Source organism: Orbicella faveolata, unplaced genomic scaffold, assembly GCF_042242905.1.
Source record: "Orbicella faveolata isolate gen_17 unplaced genomic scaffold, um_ofav_v1 contig_25, whole genome shotgun sequence".
Taxonomy (NCBI): Eukaryota; Metazoa; Cnidaria; class Anthozoa; order Scleractinia; family Merulinidae; genus Orbicella; species Orbicella faveolata.
In genome coordinates this window covers 4,977,750-5,003,493 of record NW_028301553.1, presented here as the reverse complement: position 1 = coordinate 5,003,493, position 25,744 = coordinate 4,977,750, and the positions used below count along the sequence as shown (strand labels likewise).

General features: G+C 40.0%; 2 protein-coding genes across 3 annotated transcripts; both read left to right on the top strand.

The window, feature by feature from the left end:
* The first annotated feature begins 1,233 nt into the window (after positions 1 to 1,233).
* On the top strand, positions 1,234 to 11,112 carry LOC110046988 (uncharacterized). Of its 2 annotated transcripts, none has more exons than XM_089294063.1 (5): positions 1,234 to 1,578; positions 7,294 to 7,676; positions 7,851 to 8,003; positions 8,817 to 8,969; positions 9,239 to 11,112. In XM_089294063.1, the coding sequence occupies exons 2-5, from the start codon at positions 7,325 to 7,327 to the stop codon at positions 9,796 to 9,798; spliced, it is 1,218 nt and encodes a 405-aa protein (XP_089150189.1). In that variant the 5' UTR covers positions 1,234 to 1,578; positions 7,294 to 7,324; the 3' UTR covers positions 9,799 to 11,112. The 2 variants fall into 2 exon arrangements, with proteins under 2 accessions (XP_089150189.1, XP_089150190.1); XM_089294064.1 differs by lacking the exon at positions 1,234 to 1,578 and adding an exon at positions 4,609 to 4,993.
* A 3,689-nt stretch (positions 11,113 to 14,801) lies between these two features.
* On the top strand, positions 14,802 to 24,837 carry LOC110047073 (uncharacterized). The gene is made up of 16 exons (XM_020752809.2): positions 14,802 to 15,166; positions 15,460 to 15,499; positions 16,078 to 16,149; positions 16,376 to 16,484; positions 16,572 to 16,635; positions 16,983 to 17,076; positions 17,184 to 17,240; positions 17,519 to 17,561; positions 18,324 to 18,400; positions 18,517 to 18,735; positions 19,595 to 19,785; positions 20,436 to 21,232; positions 21,629 to 21,892; positions 22,713 to 22,906; positions 23,362 to 23,576; positions 24,210 to 24,837. Exons 1-16 carry the CDS (start codon positions 15,036 to 15,038, stop codon positions 24,562 to 24,564), a joined length of 2,922 nt encoding a protein of 973 aa, XP_020608468.2. The 5' UTR covers positions 14,802 to 15,035; the 3' UTR covers positions 24,565 to 24,837.
* The last annotated feature ends 907 nt before the right edge of the window (positions 24,838 to 25,744 follow it).

The window sequence follows — 25,744 nt, the reverse complement described above, 5'->3', positions numbered from 1 at the left end:
GAGCGATATGATCATTGATATTTAAACATTGTGTAAACAGGAAGACCTAAGTGACAACTCACAATAAGGCCAGTATCATCTACCACTTCACTCACAAGGGATATTCCCGCTGCTGAGACAAATACTCGCTTAAAACAAGCGTCCTATGCGACCATACACAGAAAATAACGGAATATTCAGGAGCCAAATAATTATTTAACTGAGGTAAGGGCAGGAAGCGGTGTTTCTTTCAGTTGCTTGTTGATCTGTAGAAATATTAACTGCACTTTAAAATAACGATAATATTGAAAGGTAACTTTAATCAGGATAGCAGAATCTAGCTACAAACAGTGTACTTTATTACAGAAAGTAGTCTTTGAATTATTTAATTCGTTTCAAAAAGGTCGCGAAGAAATGGAAATGAAAGAGCTCGAATCGAAGATTGTTTATGTTATTTGAGCTACTGATTACTTAAGTAAAAGTTACCGCAGCGAAACCAGATAAAGTATTTAGGTGTTTTCCTTCGTAGCTGAAGAAAAGTGCAACAATAGCCTGGACAAGTCATACTAAATCATACCAGGGGCCATAATCGGGGACGGAGACCGTAAGCGCGCGCCATTTCTAGTTTTGGGGCTGTCCCTGTGATATGGGACAATTTTTCTAAAAATGATTTTTAGAACAAATTGCGCCATCGCGTGCGGCACACGCGCGTACATGCTGCGAGGATTTTTGCGGATGTAGCGCGGGGAAATGGCGTCCGAAATTTCCGAAATGTTTGATACTTTTTGGCCCACAACTCAATACTTTCATGTCTGTTGGAATTTTGCTTCAGTATTTACGTCGTAAGCTGCTCCAGTTTGAGTGAAGTACGGCCAGGGCTCGAACCCGGACCGCTCGATCCGGAGACGAGCGCACTAACCATGAGGCCACCGCGCCTCCCCTTGCACTTCCCTACCGAGGCAAAACTGGCAAAATATATTGTTATTTTCGGATTCTACAGTTTATTAGCTTTACAATGATATATAGTTTAGCGAGGTTTTCGTTAAAGCAGCGCACACAGAAAGATGTTCCCGAAAGGCACCCCTGAAGGTCTACAGTAACCTTAAGCTCGTCGTGGATATACTCAACTGTATGATACAAAATGTAATGAGTAAAATTCAAAAATATTCAGTGGTCTATACGTTTCTTCCTACATATATAGATAAGTGGTCATACTAAATACCATCTTTGAATGCAGCTACAATAGCTAGCTTCGTACTCAGTATAATTAGCTCTTTGAATACTGACAATTTATTTGAAAATTTTTCGTCTGTTGCGGCAGATGGCAGGTGAAGAACCTATTTCAATATGCGATATCAGACGTTTTTAGACTTCGGCCAAGTCCAACTGACAACTGAGCGATATGATCATTGATATTTAAACATTGTGTAAACAGGAAGACCTAAGTGACAACTCACAATAAGGCCAGTATCATCTACCACTTCACTCACAAGGGATATTCCCGCTGCTGAGACAAATACTCGCTTAAAACAAGCGTCCTATGCGACCATACACAGAAAATAACGGAATATTCAGGAGCCAAATAATTATTTAACTGAGGTAAGGGCAGGAGGCGGTGTTTCTTTCAGTTGGCTGTTGATCTGTAGAAAGATAAACTGTACTTTAAAATAACGATAATATTGAAAGGTAACTTTATTCAGGATAGCAGAATGTAGCTACAAACAGTGAACTTTATTACAGAAAGTAGTCTTTGAATTAATTAATTTGTTACAAAAGGTCGCGAGGAATAGACCTCGACTCGAAGGTTGTTGATGTTATTTGAGCTACTGGTTACTTTAGTAAAAGTTACCGCAGCGAAACCAGATAAAGTATTTAGGTGTTTTCCTCCGTGTCTGAAGAAACGTGCAACAATAGCCTGCAAACGTATAGCGGCACGAGCAACGGCGAAGCCGCGAGAGTCGAGTCGACGAGCGAAGCTACCCATTGAAAATTAGAGCCTGCCCGGCCGTGCTATTGTTATCTAAGCCAGCGTTCACAGTAAGCCGGAGATTTGAAAACGTAGCTTTTTTCTCTAAGGTTATGCCTACAATCCACGCTAATCCGTCACGAAAACGGAGTTTTTCGAAAACATTCTTCAAACGGGAGGAATTTGAAAACGCCGGCTTTTCGTTTTCGTGTGGACAAGAAACATTTAGAAAACGGTGCTTTTTGAAAACGATGAAGTCAGGATATAATCCTGTGATTTCCCTGTCCGAGCTTTTCTCAAACACAAATCCAAAATGACCAGTAGTTGTTATGTTTTTAAATTTCTCCAGCGTAGTATGGACGGAAAATATTTGATGCGTTTTCAGAGTGAAACCTCCGTATTCAAATTTCTCCGATGTAGTGTGGACGGGGGCCTGAATATACAGCCCCTCCAAAGGTGTCAAGAATTTGACAACTCGCTAACTTAATGCGTCAAACTATTAGCCATTATAGTTCACCACTAAATTTTCTCCGATTCTTATTAGTTTAAGCTGATCACGTTACACGATAGTGTTCATCAGCGGAGAGACACTATATCAGCCCATAGTGCCAGTCCGAGGAAAATACCTGGATAGCTACATGTAGTATTCGTCCATGAAAAATTTCCTGTAAAGAAGCAAGCTTATAAAAAAAATAAATAAACAAATGAAATTGTATTAAGTGGGTTTTGTTTATTTTCCTTGTTAAATTTTACATTTGGCTTTCACGGCTAAAAAAGTTGAAAATAATTCAACATGATTTTTGAACTGGCGCGCGGAAGAAAATTTAGTGGTGAACAAGAAAGACAATAGAGTGTTTATGTCTCGGAACTATCGGTCTGATGGTTGCCTTTGGAAATTTGATGTTCTTAAAACTAGCATATTTGCCCTCGGAAAGGACTAGACAGGTGTAACGTGAAGAACCTTATTCATTATGCAAAATATGACGTTTGTAGCCCCTGGAAGTCATCACTTAAATATTTAAACATTGCGTAAACAGCAAGACCTAAGTACAACTCACAATAAGGCCACTATCATCAGTCTACCACTTTGTAAGGGATATTGTTAGTATTCGTGATACTGGGACAAATGCTACTTATAAGACGCGTCTTATGCGACCATAAACAGAAAATAGCGGAATATTCAGCTGCCAAATTATCATTTAACTTAAGTAAGGGCAGGAGCAGGTGTTTCTTTGAGTTGACTGTTGATCTGTAGAAAGATTAATTACACTTTACAATAATGATAATATTGAAAGGTTCCTTTAGTCAAGTGAGCTGAATATAGCTACAAACATTGATATTGTACTTGATGATTTAATTTGTTGCAAAAAGGTCGGGAAGAAATGGAGTTGAAGGACCTCGACTCACAGGTTCTTCATGATATTTGAGCTCTCGCGTGTCATTTAATTTTGTTTTTCATCTTACCTTAGTAAAGGTACCGCAGCAAAACCAAATAAAGTAGGCATGTGTTTTCCACACAGTATTTGAAGAAAAATGCGACACTAGCCTGCAAACAGGCTCTAAGATAAGATAAGATAAAATAAGATAACTTTATTCATACACGGTTTTTCCATCAGTCGATTAAGTTACTGACTATCTACTTAACTACAATAAAAATCAATAACAACAATTCAGCTCTCCCACACTGTACCACGAGCAAAGGTGAAGCCGCGAGAGTCGAGTCGGCGAGGGAAGCGAGCTGGTAAAAATGAGAACCTTCCCGGACGCTATTGTTTTCTGAGGCAGCGTCCACACCACGCCGGAGAATTTGAAAACGCAGCTTTATTTCTAGGGTTAACGTTAGGCCTACCGTCCACACTTATCCGTCACGAAAACAGAGCTTTTCGAAAACGCTCTTCAAACTCGAGGAATTTGGAAACCCCGGCTTTTCGCTTTCGTGTAGACGGAAAATGTTTTGGAAACGGAGCTTTTAGAAAACGATGAGGTCACGAGATATATGAATTTCCCACCCAAGCTTTTCTCGAACACAAATTCAAAATGACCAGTAATTCTCCGCCCTAGTGTAGCTTAGTGTGGGTAGAAAACATTTTACGTGGTATTCTCCGAACCTGCAGGATGCGGTTTTTTAGCATTTTGGACGGTATGTAAAATTATCCTCCAAGTCTTTCAACGTTTTTTGAGCCTTTTCCAGTTTCCCATTGGAAAAGGATAATTAATTTTTCTTCATTATCAGCCAACACGCCAATGGATGTTACTTTTTTTCTGTCTAAATCAACGATTACCTAACATAACGTTCATCAAGAAAGTCCTAATTGTTATTTCTCTGTTATTAATGCTGTAAACTTGACATAAATATTCAATAACACTAAAAGCGCTAAAGCAGCAATTTTCAAAAGTATAACTGTTAAAATTTTTGAAAAGCTATTCAAAACTTTTAACGGTTATACTTTTGAAAATGTATGTTGACTAGCATACGAAACGTCAAGTTCATAAACTGCATGTTGTTAAAATGTTTTACCACCGCTGTTTGTTTTACATTTTTAAATCAAGCTTCGATGGCCGAGGACCAACAGTTTAAAAGTTTGAAAGCTTTGGCCTAAGTGATTCAAGATTGGTTTGTTTTTAAAACAGAAATAAGAGATATTTAAAGACTTTTTCGAGATGTTTATAAAAAATGTTGTGAAATTCACCTTATTTTTTATTTTTTTTTTTTTTTTGAGAATTTTTGGCAAGCTATTTTGGCGATTTCACGTGATATTTCTGGAAAGGACTAGGCAGGTGGCACGTGAAGAAACTAATTAATTAATTATGCAAAAGTAGACGTTCTGGCCCTTGCAAGTCCTACTGACAAGGATCACTTAGATATTTAAACATTGCGTAAACAGGAAGACCTAACTACAACTCAAAATAGGGCCAGTATCATCAGTAGTCTACCACTTTACAAGGGATATTGTAAGTGTTCCTGCTGCTGAGACAAATCTTTACTTATAAGACGCGTCTTATGAGATCATACACAGAAAATAACGGAATACTCACGTATTAACTTGGGTAAGGGCAGGAGGTAGTGTTTCTTTTAGTTGGTTGTTGATCTGTAGAAAGATTGACTACACTTTAACTAATGATAATATTGAAAGGTTACTTTAGTCAGGTTAGCTGAATCTAGCTACAAAACAGTGTACTTGAATTATTTCATTTGTTGCGAAAAGGTCGAGAGGAAATGGAGATGAAAGACCTCGACTCGCGGGTTGTTAATGATACTTGAGCTCTCATTTGTCATGTTTGCTTTTCATCTTACCTTAATAAAAGTTACCGCAGCAAAACCAAATAAAGCAGGCATGTGTTTTCTACATATTTCAAGAAAAATGCGGCATAGCCTGCAAACAGGCTCTAAGATAAGATAAAATAAGGTTACTTTATTTATACACGATTTTTCCATCAGTCCGAAGTACTGGATTATCTACTTGACTAATATAAAAATTAGTAACAACAATTCAGCTCTCACACACTGTACCACGAGCAAAGACGAAGCCGCGAGAGTCGAGTCGGCGAGGGAAGCGAGCTGGTGCAAACAAGAACCTTCCCGGACGCTATTGTTTTCTGAGGCAGCGTCCACACCACGCCGGAGAATTTGAAAACGCAGCTTTATTTCTCAGCACGGTTAGGCCTACCATCCACACTTATCCGTCACGAAGACGGAGCTTTTGGAAAACGCTCTTCAAACCCGAGGAATTTGAAAACGCCGGCTTCTCGTTTTCGTGTAGACGGAAAATGTTTTGGAAACGGAGCTTTATGAAAACGATGAGGTCACGACGTATGTGAATTTCCCACCCGAGCTTTTCTCGAACACAAATCCAAAATGACCGGTAATTCTCCGGCCTAGTGTAGCTTAGTGTGGGTGGAAAACATTTTACTTGGTATTCTCCGAACCTGCGGGATGCGGTTTTTTAGCATTTTGGACGGTATGTAAAATTATCCTCCACGTCTTCCAGCGTTTTCCGAGCCTTTTCCAGTTTCCTATTGGAAAAGGATAAATTAACTTTTGTTCATTATCAGCCAACACGCCAATGGATGTTACTCTCTTTTTTTGTCTAAATCAACGATTACCGGACATAACGTTCATCAACAAAGTCCTTATTGTTATTTCCATGTTCTTAATAATGTATTGGCATGCCGAAACTAAATTTTCTCAAAAACATATTTTCTAAAAATTTGGCTCCACCTGACCTTTTGCGGGCCGCCCCGCACATGAGCGGCCGCGTGAGTTAACATGGAGAACTCACTGAATGTGGAACAGTTTTTGATGGTTGAGTTTGTTGAGTTAATTCATCGTTAAGTTGTCATAAAACCAACTTATAACAACAGTAAACACGTAAGTACATTAATTAAACAGAACACATGTTGCAACTCGAAGAAATGTATTCATATGTCTCATACATACGAACGTCATCTTTTCGTTAAGCAAAGAAACCCTGAACAGCTATTAATGGTGTAAAAATGTTTTCTTTCCTTGTATGAGTCGGCGGAGATGGATCATCACTTCAGATTCAAGAAATTTTCATGCCAAATTTTTATGTTATTTCGTTACATTATACTCATCCCTCTAAACTGTAAATGCATGAACAGAGCATTTCAGTAAACCCGCCCGAAAAAAACTCATTTACTGACCCAATAACTACGGGTATAAGATTTCGTTTATACATGGATGAATGGCGTATTCCAAACAAAATTTTATTTTTATGAAAAACAACGGATTGCAATTATTATTGCTAACAGCGAAACATCACGAAAATATCTGAAACGTTACTGGATGGAAAATGTTTAATAAGTGACTGGGGATTTTTAGGAATACCTCTTAGCACAATTCAGAGACACAAGCTTTATCTTAAAGAGGCAGATTTGGCCGAAAAGTCTGTTAATCCGGTGGTCTTTTAAAGTAGCTCAATCACGATATTTTCGTATTCACATGCAAAATTATCTTTAAGTTGAAAAAAACCTTTAAATTGTAGTTTACTGCGAGAGAAAACACCAAAGAGGGAATTAATCATGAAGAAACAGAGATGGTAAAGATGGAGAAGATTGATACGATTGCAAACGACGAACTTGAAATATTTAGGCTAAACTTTATAAGATTCGCAAAGCGTGACATAGCTCCTTTAAAATCCTCCAAGTTGCCATTACTAGGTGTTTTTGGGTCGGTAGTCCTGCGTTCAAATCGACTGAGGCAAGTTTACACTAATTATAAATATTAGTTCCATATATAAGGGAGTCAAACAAGCCCGATTCCCTCTCACCCTGGTTCTGCGACCAGATTATGTTGTTTATTCGTTATCAAAATTGTTATTTTGCAGAAGATGATAGTCAACTAAAGAGAATGATCACATGATCTTGCAGAAACCTTGTGTGGCAAAAATGATTCACCAAATGAGTTTCGTGATCACGCTACTGTTGATGGTGTCTGTAATGTTCAACAACATTTCCAGTCAGCAATGCGGGATTGACACCTATTCAGTCTTCCAAATGATGCTTCGGGGCCACACCTTTAAGACGCTTAAAGCTCGGCCACTTTCGCTCGACTGCAGAGAGGCATGCCTCTCTGATGTCAGATGTCAAAGCTATAACTACGTCATGTTCAAAGACATATGTGAGTTGAACAACAGGACCAAGGAGGCTAGACCAGAAGACTTTGTCAAGAACAGCGACAGATATTACATAACCAGCGCTCCAAAACGTGGTAAACAATTAAGTTGTAAAAATTAGATAAGATGTTGACGGTGCTGATTGAGAAGTGTTGAGCGATTTTTGCTGCTACCGTTAAACTATTTGGCAGAACTCGATCAATCTTACTTCCTCTTGCAGACATAAAATTGCAACGGGATTTTAATGGGATTGTTCCTTTCAAATCCAGTTTCCCTTGGTTCCATTCCGGAGCTTCCTGCAGATTCCTGTAAAGAGATCAAGGCGAGTGAAGGAAAAGCAGTGGTCAGCGGTAATTACTGGTTGGACCTCGAGAAGAACGGAAATCCTTTAAACCTTTACTGTGACATGACAACTGAGGGTGGTAAGTAATGAATAAAAAAGGCCATATCTAAGTTGCTTTTAAACAAACAAGAACAGGGCCCTCTACTTAGCCAGTTATGAATGTAAGACCACAATCGTATTCCCCCTTAAAGAATTTTCCACATAAGGAGGCTGGCAACAGTTTTTGAGCACTTTTCCAACAGCTATACTTTGACAGATGAATACTAACTTTGTAGATCAAGTGATAATACAACATTGGTATCACGTAAATGCTTAGCCACTGGTGAACCAATAGAGTTAACAATACGTTACCATAGCAACAGTATAACCTGTAAAAGCACCCTTAGATTCAGCTTCAAGTGCCCATAAGTCAAAACAGAGTTCGGTGGTCCCCATTTTTCATTATCTTATTTTGATTTGCATGATAAGATGTAACTTTTTACAAAGTTTATATTGTCTAATGGGTTCAGGGCCACCATAAATTTTCAAAAATTTAAGATGGCTCTGAACTTCTTAGTAGACTCAGTTAACTTTGCCAAAAGTTGCATCTTATCATGTAAATCATAATAAGATAATAAAAAATGAGAGGTCACCGAGCTCGCTTTCGAGTTATTACCAATTAAAACTACCCTTAAGGATGTTTTTAGCAAGTCATACTGTTGCTATGGCAACAAATTTTGTCAGCAAAATGATAACAATATGTTCATCACTGATAAAGAGCGGTTATAATGACCCATCAAAATCTAGGTCTAGGAAGGTGCTGGAAACTGTTGTCAGCCGCCTTAGTTTTATTACTACTGGTTCCTCAGTACTTCAAACAGATTAGAATGAAAAGCATCTTGCTTTTTTATAGTCTTACCTTTAGGCTGGTATTCGTATCGTCCGAGTGGCTCTTGTAAGCACATCCAGAACTCTGGGTACTCCAAAGGAGACGGGGAGTACTGGATCGACCCCGAGAAGAACGGAAACCCTTTAAAAGTCTACTGTGACATGACAACTGACGGTGGTAAGTAATGGATAATTTTCAGAATAGAAAAGGCAATTAAATATCTTTCCTTTGAAACAAACGAGTACAGTATTTTAGATTTGCATTTGGCAAGAATCCCTCGTATTAGCGTCAGTTGCAAGCTAATTCCAGTCCAATACCTAGAGTATGACTTACTGCTAAAGTTTTAATTTAGAATGAGTTTTCGTATAAAATGAATTCTTCAGCCTTATTGAAGACCATGAAACGTTTCGTTCGTCAAATAAACACTGATTGTTTCTTGATTTCAGGAGGCTGGCTTCTTGTCTCTAACGTTGTGATTGACGGCTCATCTCCCCTCCCGTTGTCATTTGAGACATCATACCACGGAATAAGCAGCTGTGATAACAATAAGACGTTTCTTACAGACAGCGCAATGCTCGAACTGAGAACACACCTGTCTTTCAGTCAACTGCGATTCCACTGCAGTAAGCAAGGGGGACGTACGTTCCACGTGGCCACGGTCACTAACAGCTCTGGGGAAGCTGTGGTCCAGTACTTTAGCGGTCAGTCAAATGTCCAGCCCTACGCCTGTGGCTCGTTTGTAACGATGGATGATGACGACTCGGAGATGGCCAAACGCTGTCATGAGTGGGGAGCCGATGGTTGGGCCGCACAGTCGGAAAATATTGTTTTTAAGATTGGTAAATGGGGCCCTTCGTACGGGATTCATGGGAGATTATACAATCACGTTGCTTTTGTGGTCAGTTTATACCATTGGCATTTGTATCAGGATCAAGGGAGATTGGAATGCGATGACTATAATGTTAATGTATCGTCTGGTGATTTCTGGAAAGTTTTTGTTCGTTAAAAGAACCAATTGCACTGCACTTCACATGTTGTGGAGTTCTAGTTAATTCAACTGGAATAAGTTTATAGTGCTAGAATGCTTTACTTGCAAAGTTGGACAGACATTGCACGTGCTAAAGTAAGTTTTGGGAATTGACTCCAGCCTTAACTTTCTTCATAGCATTCTGTGTGGTACTCCGGAGTCTAAGGATCTATCCGGCTACCCAAGAGGTTGTACGCGACTTAATGTTATAATGGGATGATACCCCCGCCCCCGTCACCTCCAAACATTTTTAAACCATTTTTAACAGAAAAGGTAACCCTCCCTTGTACCTTCCATGCCGACCATTTTACTGACCTGCAGAAATCTTTCTACCCAACAAGGGTCCACTAGATTATTTCAACCCTAAAAGAAAAACCCAAGTCGTCCATTTCAACCAAAAAAAAAGGTCTGCGCTCTTTCTCGTCACTAGTATACCTGTTCACAATATTTTGAAAGGCCCTTTTGAATACCTACCTATACCTGTCTATACTTTAAATCGTGAAAACCCCACCGCTTTATATACCTCCGGCCTGGAAAAGGACCCTTACGAAGCGGAGTCTCCCTGTATACTCTACTTAGGGGGGTACCCCAATGGGGGAGATGGCTACCTCTCGTGAATCCACAGCTACTTTGACCGAATAAAAAAAAGACGCATGCATAAAAGAGCTGGCGTAAATTTGTTTAGTTGCAATAACAGAAAGCAAAGAGGATTAAGCGTAGACCTACGACGAGAGATGAGCAAATTAACTACAAAATTTCAATAAATATCATTGGTCCATAGGCCTGTCTAATATAACTACTAGTACTTACTGTATTTCAGAAAGTAGACTTTAAATTATTTAATTGTTACAAAAAGGACCGGGAAGAAATGGAGATGAAAGACCTCGACTCGCAAGTTCTTGTCGCCAATCACGAATTAGATGCTCGAGACAGGACAATAAAATAGATTTACAATAACAACAACACCAACTTTATTTACTCATGCATTTACAGTTTTTCAAGAAAATATATATACAGTAGATAGACGGACAGAAAAATAATGTACATTAGAGTCTGCAAACTAAAGTAAGCTTTTTAGTTTCTCTCCAGTTATTGTAAGGTTTTTATAGATGTTGACAGAACACAGAATTCTTAAGAGAAGAGATGTGTACATGGTGTAATAGAATGAAGGAAATCAATACTATGTGCTTAATATAGAGACTAGTATTTGAGCTCCTGATAAGTCGTGTACCATTTTTGCTTTTTATCTTGCTTTAGTAAAACCAAATAAAGTAGGTTTTAAATATATATAAATGCGGAAATCTCTTCTTTCCTGAACTTAACTGAGTCGTTTGAAGAACATCTCATGGAAACACACGTTTTTTAAACACATAACAGTCCATCTCAAATTCCAAATCTGCTGAACTGATCCATTCTCATCTGGAAGATTACAAAACCAAATTTAGACGAGGCAATATAATCGGCCCGCGTATACCGCATTCCAAAATAAACCGAAAAACATTACATTTGCAGTGAATTTTATCCTTATGGAATCCGATCCGGCTGGCAACAGTTTCCGGCACTGTCCAGCAGTTATGCTTTGACGGATCAATACTACGCTACGAATTTGCTAATTTTCCAAAAACTCCTTTGCAGGATCCTGTTGTGTCAAATTCCAGAAGCATGCTTGAAAATAAAGAAGAAATGAATAATTGACTGTACCCACAAAGACCTCATAAGCAAATATCAAAAGTCCCATTGTGTTCGTATACTTAAATCAAAAGCCATTCTAAATCTAGGCTGCTATAAACAGTATAACTAGTTGATAGGGCGGTTTCCAATATCGAGTGTCGTAACTCAAGAATAAGGTAATCACCCTAGCAAGTCACAAATGACAAAGGCAATACAGTGCAGGGCCGTAGCCAGAAAAAATATGATTGAGGCAATGTCCACGGTTAAATTCTCTTCCTAGGTATTTAGGGTCTTTCTGATGACCATAAAAAACAAACACAAAAACAACAGACTGTTTGCCTCTTACTAAGTACAGCCCTGCAGTGAACTAATCAAAATTCGAAGTAATTACGTAACTGACGTAAAGCGCGGGAAAACGCGTGCAAACGAGTCACGACCTGTATTGGTTTTACTTCTGATGAGATAAAACAGACGAAGCAGTGTAGTGTAGTAATGCAAAACCATTATTTTGCCTCCACTACACATCCGGACACACTAGACAGTGATTAAATTGGGTGCGTTGGCCAGCCAAGCCATCGTCCCGTTTATTCCATCTCAGCATATAATACAAGCTATGAATAAAAAGACAATTGCTAAGTGCACCAAAGCCGGACACGAAAACCCTAAAACCAGCAAGTGGAGAAAATTGGGAACGTGTACCCCCGACCAAGGCAGTGGTGCAACCCTCGGGGTTTTAGGGTATCCTTAGTTAACATCAGTACTGTAGAATAATAAACCTAAGGCTTTATACAGAGATATAATAGCAATAAGAGAACTAAATAAACGTACAATAGTGGATTACAACTGATGATATTATTAAAAGAAAACCAAACTTAACCTAAACACGGCAAAGGCTGGCCATAGAATGTCTCACCTCGCCAACCGTCACTGATTACAAACTCAAATCCCACTATACACTGCGCACCTCAAACCCGTACCCAGCCCTCTGGTCCGTGCCGGCAAAATAGTAATTTATGCTAATTTAAGATCATCACAAATTACATAACTACTTATCGACACTAAAATCAAAACCACTCAATGAACCATATAGGTTCTAATTACTCCAAGCTCCAACTGTCCAAGGGGCACTCAGTTAACTCAAATGATGGATGACGCCTGCAACAGACCGGTTCACAGACTCGCTATTTTCTCGTTGATCCTGGAGGACGCAAAAAAGAGAGAAAACCGCGGGGGAAAAGAAACCACTGAGGACGGACTAGCAAAAGAAATAATACAGGAAAAATTAATAGCGAAACCATCAGAATTCCATTAATTTGTAGCTGAATAGTATAGACCTTATCACGGTTTTTGACTTCATTTTGACTGGTAGGCAAAGCGGTCAGGAATTACAGTGTTTGTATGGGAATCCGATGGCAAATAATTTTTTTCCAAAATCGAATTTTACACAATTTGTGAATTGAAACGTTAAAATACTAGGTAGGAGATTGTATTCACCAAGCTTTGAAGGATGTAGCTTGGCCAGAAGACGCTCAGTTAATTTTTCTAATTTTCCATACATTTGTCTGTAAATTTTTTTCCCGCGATCGCGTCTACCCATATAAAAAGGGCTTACTTTTTAGGGGTTAAAAATTGGGTTTTGGTACCCTGCGAGTCTCCTTCGATCTTCCTAGACAAATCGGAAGATCGAAGGAGACTCTGCTTGCGGGGTACAGTTTTGGTGCCTCTTAAGGTGTTCAGCCTAAAAGATCCACAGCGGAGCTTTTGCGGGACCTTTTAGGGGATTGAGCCAAAAAAAAAATATGACATGAGATAATGAGTTGTTTTGGAATTGGCACCATTAAGGGTGAAAAAATGTCAAGCCACGCCCATGAAACAGGATCTTAGTACACCTCTTAGGGGTTCTTTTCAAACTTTCCGACGAGCATCCCCGTCCTATTTATGTGGGAGTTTCCCACCCCACCGCCCAACCCCACCCCGTCTCGGGAAAATGAGCTGAGTCAGTACCTAAACACGACAAAATACACAGATTCCATTCATCGAATTCCATGTCAAAATTTTAGTTTTTCATTTTTCATTTGACTGCAATCCGAGTTAAAGTCCTCTTTAGGTCACAGCCGTGTTAAACTCACGATTCGAGGAATCGATCAAATATATAGAGGATATTACACAGTGGCGAGAAGAAATGAATTTTATGTTCTCGTGGCAAGAACAATATCTCACGAGTGAGCGAAGCGAACGAGTGAGATATTGTTCTTGCCACGAGAACATAAAATTCATATCTTCGAGCCAACGTGTAATGTTCTTTTTATTATATGGAGAAACCAATTCAACAAAAGCAAAAGGCGGGAATCGTGACGTCATTGAACGATACGACACTCACAAAGGTGACATACGGAAAATACGCCACTCGGGTCCCGGATGAAGTGGCGTATGGAATCTACGAGTGGTTTAGTTCCCAGTAAAACACTCTTCTCCATATAATAATAATGATTTATGTACGCGTATCGAGTGGGACGTGACCACCTAAAGTGCGTGGTGCTGTGTTACACTTTGGGCCGCTGAGAATTTGAGCGCTCTATAAGGCATTTGTATGAAGTTTAAAATAACGAAGGATAAAATCGCCCGATGAAATAAAATGTTACTTCTCTTGACTGAAATAAATCAACATACTCACCTTCCCTAGTTTTTGTTGTCCATTTGGCCTATTTCATCATTTCATGGAAAGAAGGATAGAAGACAAAGCAGTGAAGTTAAAAACCACCTAAATGGCCATTAATCGGCCTAAAAGAAACCTCACGTGAAACAAGGGAAGACAATCCTGAAGCAAGGTTGGTTGGTCTTTATTCGTAATCCGTTGTATTTTTTAGGCTTAAGAATATGACCGTTTTTTCCCCATACAAATCCTTATATTTCGACTGTTGCGCATACACTGTTTACAGTCCTCTTTTTTCTCGTATTTTTTTCGATCGTTGAACGCGTGGATAGAATCGCGACGAAATCGCGGAACTGGACACCAGCGCAAAACGGGAGACTTGACAACGTTGGGAGCTACGTGGGGAGCTATTCTTCGTTTGGCTCGCTTCGCCACGGGGCTTCCATACAAGCGGCGTGTCTGTTTTGTGTGGGGTCCGCTGTGGCTTCGCTCGCCTCCCCGTCCCCACCTTTTTGTGCTTCGCGTTCGCGCTCTCTTCGCTCGCTTCGTCTTTCGCTTGCGTTGAAAAAATAGAGAGGCTGTGAACAGTCTGCTATTCTGTTATGTGTAAAGAGGCGTTCGGCCGGTTCCATGCAGTGCTTGCACTTGAGGGCCGCCGCATCTCGAACGTCCCAGGATTCCAAGTAAGCATTGCACCTGTTGCTAGGGCAACGGCAAAAAAGCAATATGGCGGCCTGAGAATAAGAGCATTTTACGAGATCAGAGTTTCTACCTTTATGAAGTCAACAATGTGGACGAAAGTAGATGTTTAAAAGCTATTTGTGGTGCACTGGAGGAAAAGCAATCGTTGGAGAGAAATTGAAAAGGAAAAAAGTCGCTTCATTCGTGGAAAATGCCCGTGGAGCGTGTACCAGTGGTTCACAAGTTTGGGATCATATCACACACTCAACGCCTAGCTTTGGAAGATAGACTTGCTAGAAAATCTCTAGCCACTGAACCTCCACGTACATTTTCTAGAACAAGGTGAGAAAATTAGGAACAACTACATTAAGCAAGGCTACATCGAAAACAGTTGTACTGAAGTGGCTCGGCTTTTCCTTGGTGTTATCTGCGCAATGATCAGCTCCCGGAATTTTATTTCTGTTTCTGGATTGTTATTATACATTGTCTTTGCGTCTAAATTTAGAAACACCAGACTGTGTATAGACCCTTTTACGTTTCTTATGTTAATGATCATATAAAAACAACAGCTATTTTAGTGGTGCCATTTTAAGGTCTTTTTTTTAATTATCTTCAATTTTTTTGTCGTTAATTAGAAGAGGACCCTTTGAAGTTACAGAGGATTTTATTGCCAAGGTGAGCCAGTTGAAGATGATTCCCTCACTTAATAATATATTAAATTCACGCAAGCCCTTTCCAACTAATCTGCATTAAGTTGCAAAATAATGTAGTAGTTTACATGTATGTAAACAAAGGAATTGAAACATGTATACGTTGTAACACGCAAGTAGCAAAGGGGGTAGTTTTTGGAGTGTGGGAGAATTTGACTTACATGTCTATGCCACGTCTATGACTGTAAATCTCCCGGTCTTCTGTACAGGTCACCAAATCTCTCGGATACAAAGAAAAGCATCACCTCACCTCACCTATCTTCTTCGTGCTCTGTTGCACATAACGCCGCGACAAAGAAAAGCGTATTAAGAACAGATTATTTTGGCCAATTTTTGGCTTTGTTTGTGGAAGTTTTGGAATATTTGATGCATTTTTAGTTATTTAATCAACAGAGTTCTTTTGGCAACATTTTTTGGGTGAAGAGGGTAAAATTGGTGATTTTCCAGATTTCCATTTTACAGTGAAACAGATCTTAAACATCTGCAATAGAACTGCCAGTACTTAGACATGTCTTCTTATTATTTTTCTGTTATTGTTTTCAGTTCAATGACAGCAATGAAGAGGACAGAAAGGAACTTGAGGGCTTTGCCTTTAAAATGATCTCCAGAGCAAAGGTATTTATTATGGACAATCAAAACACTTTACTGAATACTATAAGAGTTCGTACATGTGACCTAAACAATCTGGCATATGTAGCAAGCCAGGGGGACTAAACAGTTATGTTTCTTTAAATGTAATGGTAGCTATGGAAACCAGAGTTTTGATTGTCCCAGCTATGTGAGACAAGATGGCTCCTTATCAGACTTGTTTCACATTTTGACAATTTTTTTTTTTTGGTAGAGAAGAGCTGGTATTCTGGCAGGTGGTAAAGGAGACCATGTTGACCTGGCAAAGTCATGGACAGAGCTGGGATTGCTCGCGCAGTGTACGAATAGACAAGTACAAGAAGGTTAGAGCTGAGATGTTTACAGTGAGGGTCCTCTAGATACATGTAAGAACCTCAGATCTTAATATGTTATTTTTGTTAAAATTACAGAATCTCTAGAATTGCTGATCACCTCTCTGGGACATGCTCCTCCTACCATTGATCAGCTTCCCAGGTATGCAATAACTTGAATATTTAGATCATCTTCCTACAAAATATTGTCAGTATTGTCTGATGGCAATGTGTGCAAAGGGCTGCAGCTGCATGTATTTAGCCCTCCTCACTCATTGTGTTATGGTTGTGTTTCTTCATGTAGGTCGATATATATGTAGCAATCCAGTAACTGCCATGTCTAACTGCATAATTGTTCTTGAAAGTTAAGATCAACTTTTTATGCATAGAAACCCAGTACAAAACTGCATATTGCTATAATTTCACTGCAGCTCTGTGTTAGTCAGAAAGGGGATTTGCAGTACAATGTGCATACCACTTCAGTAGCATGACTTATGTTATTTTTTACAGTTTGTTTTATCTTGCGAAGAGTTGTCTTCACTGGGTTAGAAAGTGTGGAATGAATCAAACCTGCCTCAGAACAGCAGAACTTAAACTCATCAGGGTATGTTCTCCAACAGTACTTTTATCATATGGAGTCATTGTGTCTCAGATTTCTCAAGCCTAAAAAGATTTAACTTTGTTGCTGGTTCTTTTCTGCTGTTGTTTCAGATGGGTCACCTGGCATTTTCAAGATTGTATTACCACAATATGACGCAAGACCTTAAGGTACATGTGCCATTTTAGTCTTCTGTCAACACATCATGCAAAAGTTTTTAGACATCAAATGATTTTTTTTAGTGCCGAAAAATGTTCAGCTTTCCTTTATACAATCCCAAAGTGAAGAATTGTGTCTAAAATGTCATTGTATGACAAAAACATTTACCCTGAATGTACATGTAATGCCAAATGACTTTTTTTTTACCATGCTTGAACTCTTACGTTTGTGCTCACCATTTTAACTTCAAAATAATTTTAACATAGTGTTACTTATATACTCTGTATAGGGATATCAAGACGAAAAGCGCTCCCTGCAACAGTATCTGTCAGGTAATTTTGTCCTATTTTTTCCAGTGGTAGCTTGATTTTTTGTTCTTAAATACCACAAGGTATAATAATGACCAATTTTTCTCCTACTTGCACACTGTATGGGCACAAGGTCAAACGTATTGTAGTGTAATGTGATCTAGGAGGACAGGGCTTGTCAACACTTAAACTAGTGACTGGCACTTGTGATGGTTAATTGTAACCTCTCTTCACATTTTCGTAACCAACTCCAGTTTACAGGTTATGGGGAATAAAACATCTGATCATGTAAGAGGCCAGAAACAACTTCTCCCAAGGAGAATAAGTTGGTTATCATCCTAGGCCAGATATGCATACAGAGAGCTTCATTTTTGTAAGCAAATAATAGGCATGCAATGCATACAAAGGGTTTGTAGCTGTAGTCAGTCTACAGAGAGCTATAGACTCTTGCATGTATTGCAGGCCTATGATGGCAGCAAATCCTTATTCTGTAGTTCCAGAAAATATCCATACATGTAGTTTCCCCATGGAAGAGATCTTAACTAAGAGCCCCCTCCCACCCCTCTGGAAATTCCAGTTAAGCTTCGTACATTTCTCTTATTATTTTGGTCTTCTTTAACCCCCCACCACCCAGGAAAATTCAATCCCTTCTGTGAGGGGAGTATAAAAATTTTCTGCAACCACACATTGTAAAATGGGTAGGAAATACAGAATAGAAGATATTGATCTAAATTTTTAGGAGCATAAGGCTGAATTGATTTCGATGTCAATGCTGTGGACTTTTAGGACTTCCAGATGAACAGGAAGAGGGTTACAAATCATTTCCAGGAGTTTTGTTGGCTGTGAGATACATCAAAGAAGTGGTGAGTGATTGATTAACCAGTAAACAAAAGAGGATGTACATGTAAATATAGCAGCATAGAAAAAAAAGTAAAAACTTAACTTTGTGCCCTTTTAATCTTGTCCTTGTTTGCTCCAGGGTCAGCTTATTTGCACTGGTTGTGGTGAACCGAACCAAGATGAATCTTCAATCATAGAACCGCTACCTGAACCAGCCACAGCCCACGAGTCAGCACTTGCAAGCCAGGAGAAATCAGTCGTAGAGGCAACTGTTGTGGAGGCTACTGAGGGAGGGAGGGTGGGGTTACCACTGTTACTTGAGGAAGAGGAGGAAGAGGAACAAGGAAGTGGTGATCTGGTAGGAGTGAATAAATTAACCTAAATAATTCAATCCCCTTTAAGTTTCTGAATTTTCATGCAGTTAAATCAGTAATTATTAAAAAGCCAAGTTTATGTATATTTAAACTGATATAAAAGATAAAAGACTGATATTTAAAAGGCATTCAACAATGGTTGAGTGTGACCACAGTGCTTTCTGATGTAAATTTGTGCACAAGCAGTTATGAAACATAGTTTTCTGCTCTCACACTCCAATGAAACAAAATTTCTTTCCTTGTGAATTTCCAGGTAATATCCATACATGTACCTCCCCTACGGAATCTGATGGGATTTTTTCCAAGACCCCTCTACCCCTCTGAAAATTCCAATTAAGTGTCATACATTTTAAATTTTTTGGTCTTACAGAACCCCCATTTCCCAGGAAATTCCAATCCCTTTTATGGGAAATGGTGGGTATGGATATTTTCTGGAACTGCACAATCGCAGTCTGCACAGGGCATGTGTATCACACTATTAATACAGGCCAATCACAACAAGGGCAACACCTTCAGTCAATTAATAAAACATATTAGTTAATTAGAGCGGTTTTCAATTGAGTGTCGTAACTGAACCAAAACCAAAGTAATCGGTCTAGCCAGTCACAAGGGACATAGACAATACAGTGAGCCAATCAAAACTCAAAGAAATAGCATGAAGCTGACGCAAGGCATGGAAAAACGTGTGTGAACAAGTTACGATTGGTTTTGGTTTTACTTCTGATTGGATGAAAACTTGGCACAGGCTTTATAAGCCAATCGCATCGCCTAGTAATTGCAAAACAAATTATTTTTCGACACTCAAATGAAAACCACTCTAATGATATCTGTCTCTGTTTGTAGGCTTTCAATGAAGCTGCTTCCCTCGGCCCAGTCCACAGTAGCCCTGCAGCAGCCAGTAGCATTCATGATTTGTCACCAACTCTCTGGCATGCTCTAGATGTATGGAGGAGTGTTATGCATAGGGGGACTGGACTGAGGCAGGCTTTGGAGGGACTCAGTATGTGTGGAACAGGCTTGACTACAGAATTATGGTATGGTCATGTATGACAACTTACATGTATGGTATATGATATAGCAGGCTGTGCAATAATTTGTTTTATAGGTTAATCACATCAAAATTGATAATCATCTGTTATCACTGATTTGGTAGCCAGCCAACCAGTTCCCCTAAAGGAGACCAATCTTGGGCGTGGTTCAAGCTTTATTTGACCCCTGAAAGATACCACTTAAAATGGAATAGGCTCAATTACCAGCCACCGTTCAGGAAAGGAGCCTGCGCCAGTAGACCCGACTCAAAGGACCGGCAGAAATTGAACCTAAAAACGGAAATATGAGCGTTTTTATTATCATTATTTCGTGGAGTGCGCCTTAAAGATACTTTGACGGCTAAAAATAGTGTTTTTTTTTGTCATGAACATCCTAAGTGAGACAAGAATGCTTGATTTATAGCCCTAAACTAGACAACGAGCATCCCCGACCTTTTCATGGGGGACTTAGAGCAGGCCTTGGGCTATATATTGTCACAAATGTCAATGAAGTAAGGTATCAAACGTAGGTGAAGTTTCTTGGCTTTTAGAACTACCAAAAGTACAACATACTTTTCCATTAAAGGTGCCCCTTCCCTGAATCTCTCCTATATGTATCCACCCTCTCACCCAGACTTTCTCCTCTCCTGTTACAGGTTGGATGTATGCTGTGCTTTCCAGGTGTTGACCGAGGTGTCCAAGCATGAGATTGCCGTTCTGCGCACGTTCCAAGCTCTAGCCGCCGGTATATTCACCAGACCAGCGGAGATATCAGCGGCGCATGCGCGTCACATTCACCTCTGCAATAACTGCCTGTCGACTATGACCGAAGAGCAGTCCTTCCACGCCAAAGACTTTGCAGGCGCTGATTTGAACTTCAAGGAAGCAAAAAATCGATCACATTCCGACTTTTTATCCTTGGGAAAGACTCCAAGTTTAGTTCTAGGCTTGCGTGACTTTGCTGGACTTGACCTGGAAGATAAGCAGGTCACGCATCCAGCGGATGTAGAAGAGAGCGTTTTGTCACGCGATTCGTTGAGTGACACATCTTCTGAAGCCAGTTTTGCTGATGTTAGCAGTGTTGAGAGTGGGCGCCGTGGAAGATCTGGTCACGTGAACGCTAGGTCAGATAGCAACGTGTCTAAAACCTACAAGAAAACACGACGAACAGACGCCAGGAAAGCCGAGAGCTCTTCTGAATCGGAGGATGAAACAGAAAAGCCGCCAAAATCTCAAATAAAAAAGTCAAAACAAACTGATGGTTCAAAAGAAACTGCTGCGTCTGCACGCGCCCGTGGTGGAACAGCGGTTCGATTTAATATTCAGGAGCCCGAGGTTTCGACTACTGAGGGTGGGGTTCCTGGGGCACGTGTGGAGAGATCGTTCACAAAAGACAGTCTGTACAGTGTTCCCACTCAGGGTAGTTCTGTCACGCTTCCATTAGCAGATGAAGGTGAGTTTCCTGTAAATAACGTCTTGTATCTCACAGCACAGACACCCTTGTCAGGCATAAGGCGAGGGGTTTAAGGTTTTTCTTGGTAATATAATACTAGGAGCTAAAGCAATCAATAAGTTAGGGTCCAGTCAAACTTTGGACAAGGTGACATTTCATGCTACAGCTGACGCAAATAAATTTGGCTAAACAGTAAGTCGCACTGTTCCATTATCTTTTACAAAGAATTATCCATTTTCGGACATCTTTCTTTCCCCATTTCTTTTCAAATCAAGCTCCAATTTAGAAAAAAAGAAGAAAAAAACACCTTTATGTCGTCTAAAAATAATAAATACTTCTTCGAGGAACTTCCGTCTGGATGTGAACTCTAACGTGTTTCTTGTTGATTCGTTACAGATGACAAGAGTAGCATAAAAACAGGTACATCACAGTTCTCGAGTGTGTCTGGTTTGAGCGGATGGCGCTGGGAACTAGCTTATCTCTACACGGACTGTATGACGTCAATCTGTATGAATGGACAGACTTCCATCATTCAGAAAACCGCCCTGCTTGGAAGCGAGGCTAACCGGAAGGTTACCGTTTATGGCAAGAGAAACGCTATGTCCCGGGAAGGCCTGGGACTTCTTGACCTGCTGAAATTAAGATTTACCTTGCAACAAGGTGCGCGCTTATTTCCGCTCTACTTTCTAAAGGTTGATACAGTGCAGGAATAATTCAGGGAATTTTTTGAAGGGCAGGGAAAAGTCAGGGACTTCAGTATCTCGTCGGGGAAATTTTGAATTTCTTGTCAAAGTCACCAAACTATATTTTAACTTATTATTACAATTAGAATTGTTTTCTGAAAAACAAATTAAAGCAAGTCTGAAGAAGGAATAACTCAATATTTTCCTTCCGGTCAGTGTTATATAGTCAGTACAGATTGTAGCATGTTGTTGTCAGTAAAAAGACAGATTGTTTGTTTTCTTCGGTAATCCCGGGGGGGGTTTACCCCCTTATTTGGGCTATATAGGTATGTGCGGCCCAAAGGGTAGGGATTTTTTAGCCGTTTTGGTAAGAAATAGGTATCGATTTTTGCCATTTTGGTCTCAAATAGGGTATGGATTTTGCGCTTTTGTCTTGAATAGTAGGTATGTTTTTCAGTAGAATTAGAAGCCATTTTTTCATCAACTTGATGATAAGATAAGACCATCAGCAAAAACCCTTCACAATGCCTTTGACATCGGTCTGAACAAGAGAACTAATTGTAAGGCAGGTGTGAAAGAGGGTTTGAATTAAGGTTTAGGTCTTAAATTATAGGGAATGGAATTGTTGATCAGGTCATAAATAGGTTAGGGAAAATTACAGATTTTGGTCTTGAATAGGGTTTGGGTTTTAGGAAGCGGGCCGCACGCCCCGCCCTTTTTTCCTGGGAATACCCCCTGCTGTTCTACACAGTTCCACTGTGTTCAGTGAATACTCTCACACTGTCGTCGTCTTTCAGATCAAATGCTTGCTCGTAAGGATTGGAGTTGGAGAGTCAGGTTCGCAGCCGTGCAGGGCCTGGTGCGAATCTGTCGCGACTCCAGGGGCGATGGCACAAAAGACGGAATACGCGGAGTGGCCTGGAATCAACTTATGAGGCATCATTCACAAGAGAGAGATGTTCGTGTCTTAGAGGCGTGGAAACTAGCGCAGGTAAGTTAAAGCTGGTGCGTTCACTTAGTTGATACGTAGATCTCACATGAGGAACAGAGTGAGTCCTTTGTTTTCCAATTTTTCCTCTACTGACAAAGGTAACTCGACTGCCCTAAGCATTTTTTTTTTCGTCAGAGGAGCCCAGTCACGGTATTTTGAGTTATGTTGGCCACGTGCAAAATTACCTTTAAATTGAAGGAAACCTGAAAATGGCAGTTTTCTACGATAGAAAAACACCAGAGAGATAATAATAAATGATTAAGGAACAAGGATAGTTACGGGTGAAGAAGATATAACACGGATTACAAATGACGAACTTAAAAAAATTGTTATGCCAGCTTGGGTCATTGTTCCTATAACAAAATCTAATCAGTGCAGAAAGATCCAGTAACGAAAGATTGCATCCTTCAAATTCTACCTGTCACGCTGATTATGTTATGCCCGTTTTCCTGCAGATTGAATCCGATCTCGACAGCAAACTTCCATTGCTCGATGTCGTAAATTCGTCGTTTCCTTCGTGGGCCGCGGGCAACTTGTCAGCCGTATTACTTCCTCCACTTCCGCCAGTCGTGCCGCCACCCAGCAGTCGCTTCAGACCCCGAGCACGCGCGACACCGCTAAACAAACCCGCTCCTGCAGTCAAGAAGGGTCCTAAGCGACCTTCGTTAAGGTATTTTTAAGAGCATTTTATTTTGTTTTGTATGGAGGGTAAGAAGTGTAGAAAGATTTTATTTTTAGCAATTTTATCGCATAACGTTTACAAGTCAGGCTAAGATTTCAAGAGAAGTTACCGGTAAATTAGAAGGTCATTCAACAGACATCTTCAATGATTGCTTTTCTCTACCCAAATTTCACTTTTTTGATACTTTTTGTTACATTTTATCCAAGATCTCTTGGTTTTGAAGTAAACTTAAGGTGTGAATGTATTTCAACTCAGGCTTTAGGACCGCGATGGGTCATTAGCTTCATCGTTTCTATTAATTTCTTACATTTCGCTACTCGTTGACCGAATAATTATGCCATCTGTTAAAGAAAAATTGATGACGTTATCTATGTGCCTGTCAACCAATTGATCATAAGTAAGAACCAATCAAACTGCGAGAATAATTCGACTTATTCTATTATTAAAAAATGCATTAATATTTCCGCTATCTTTTGTTAGCGGACAATTAGTTACAGTTACTGATTATTTCCATTAAAAATAGCAAATTACAATTCACAGTACCCGTGTAGTAGCAGCAAAGATATATATTCCACTTTCGTGTGTTCTTTTTAAACCTTTTCCCGTCAATCCTTCCACCAGACAGGAGATTCTTCTGGCCACAGCTGCCCGTGAGCCTCAGCCTGACTACCGCAGTCGTATGAATCATGACTTGATGCTGGTGATAGAGGACCAGTGGAGGAAACAGCTGCACGAGGAGCAGAGGCAGGAGGAGGAAGACAGGAGGAAGGAGGAAGCTGCCAGGATCGAGGGCCTAGTGACGAAGGAAGGGAGACGGAGCAGGCAGGGGAAGGGTAAAGATGTGAATCAGGGTGGGATGGACGCAGAGATGGGAAGGATAGAGGGGAGAAGGAGCCGACAGGAGGGGACTGCAGAGGGCGATATGGGAGCACGGGAGGGAAGGAGCAGTGGGCAGGAGGTGGTGTTGGATGAGTAAGAAACAAGCAGGGATCGGTGCAGGGAAGAGGTACGAGGAAGGAAGGTTAAGCTGTTGTAAACTAAAAACGACAGCAAATTGATCAAGTGGACATGGAAAGATTGGGGAAGAAAAGGGAGTGTTTTGATGAAAGTAGAAAGCCGAAGGAATCGTATTGAGCAATAATTGAAACGCAAAATAAATATACTGTGTAAATTGTTCAGGAGACCCTACGTGTTGCGTTTTTGTACAAATTAAACTATCCAGCGAATAAATATTTTTCTAGTGAAAGTAGCCTTCATGGCGTTTGTTGCTGTGTCAAACAGATTTCCTTGTGCTTTATCGTGGCGACCTTTCCTCTGGTGTCGAGACAATTACAGAAAGTAGTAAAAATTCTCAGTTCTGTTTTATCACTTACAAATTATATAGGTGGGGAAGGGTCCCTGGGGAAGGGATCTCGTCACCAGGTGTCCCTTCCTCGAAAAACTTAAAAACTCCAACAGGCAAATTCTCTAAAATTTTACCGCAACATTGTTTGCTTCCGCGACAAACTTAACCGACAAATGGTGTAACTTAAAACCCTTCCACGAGCACAAGAAGTAGAATCTAGTTGCGCGTGAGCAGATAATTTTATTTCGTTTAACGGAAGGTGTGGATGCAGCCTCGCCAGAGCCTGTTTGCCCTTTGGGTTTGCCACGACGAAGGACCTAAAACGTGTGCAGCAACTTTACAGACGTTGCATTGCATCGTGAGAAAAATAATGATAATAACTGAATAAGCGATTTGTTTTTTACAATTTCCTCTTTCGCAAGCCGTCAAATTCTCCCTAACTTTAACTATTTACCCCCATTTGGTGTTACTTTTCATCTCTATTATGTTTTATTTCTGCCAGTTTGTAAAATGGTACTTTGAAGTACGTTTTTATTGCTTTTCGCATCGCAAAAACTAATCATCCTTACATAGCTTTACACTGCTGTAGAATAAAGGATCTCAGTCACCTTACTTCGAGTTATTTTGGTCACGTACAAAATGACCTTTAAATTGAAGGAAACCTGAAAATAATAGTTAACTAAGATAGGAAAAGACCTAAGAGATAATAATAAACCATGAAGGAACAAGGATGGTTAAGGAGGGAGAAGATTAAAGCGGATTACAAATGACGAACTTGAAAAATACAGGCCTAACTTTTCAAGATGTGCAA

Coding starts and splice junctions, on each gene's coding strand:
- LOC110046988 (XM_089294063.1), top strand. CDS start 7,325: ATGATCTTGCAGAAACCTTGTGTGGCAAAAATGATTCACCAAATGAGT. Junction 7,677..7,850: donor AACCAGCGCTCCAAAACGTG/GTAAACAATTAA, acceptor TTTCAAATCCAG/TTTCCCTTGGTTCCATTCCG. Junction 8,970..9,238: donor TGACATGACAACTGACGGTG/GTAAGTAATGGA, acceptor TCTTGATTTCAG/GAGGCTGGCTTCTTGTCTCT.
- LOC110047073 (XM_020752809.2), top strand. CDS start 15,036: ATGCCCGTGGAGCGTGTACCAGTGGTTCACAAGTTTGGGATCATATCA. Junction 15,500..16,077: donor CAGAGGATTTTATTGCCAAG/GTGAGCCAGTTG, acceptor TATTGTTTTCAG/TTCAATGACAGCAATGAAGA. Junction 23,577..24,209: donor CCTAAGCGACCTTCGTTAAG/GTATTTTTAAGA, acceptor TCCTTCCACCAG/ACAGGAGATTCTTCTGGCCA.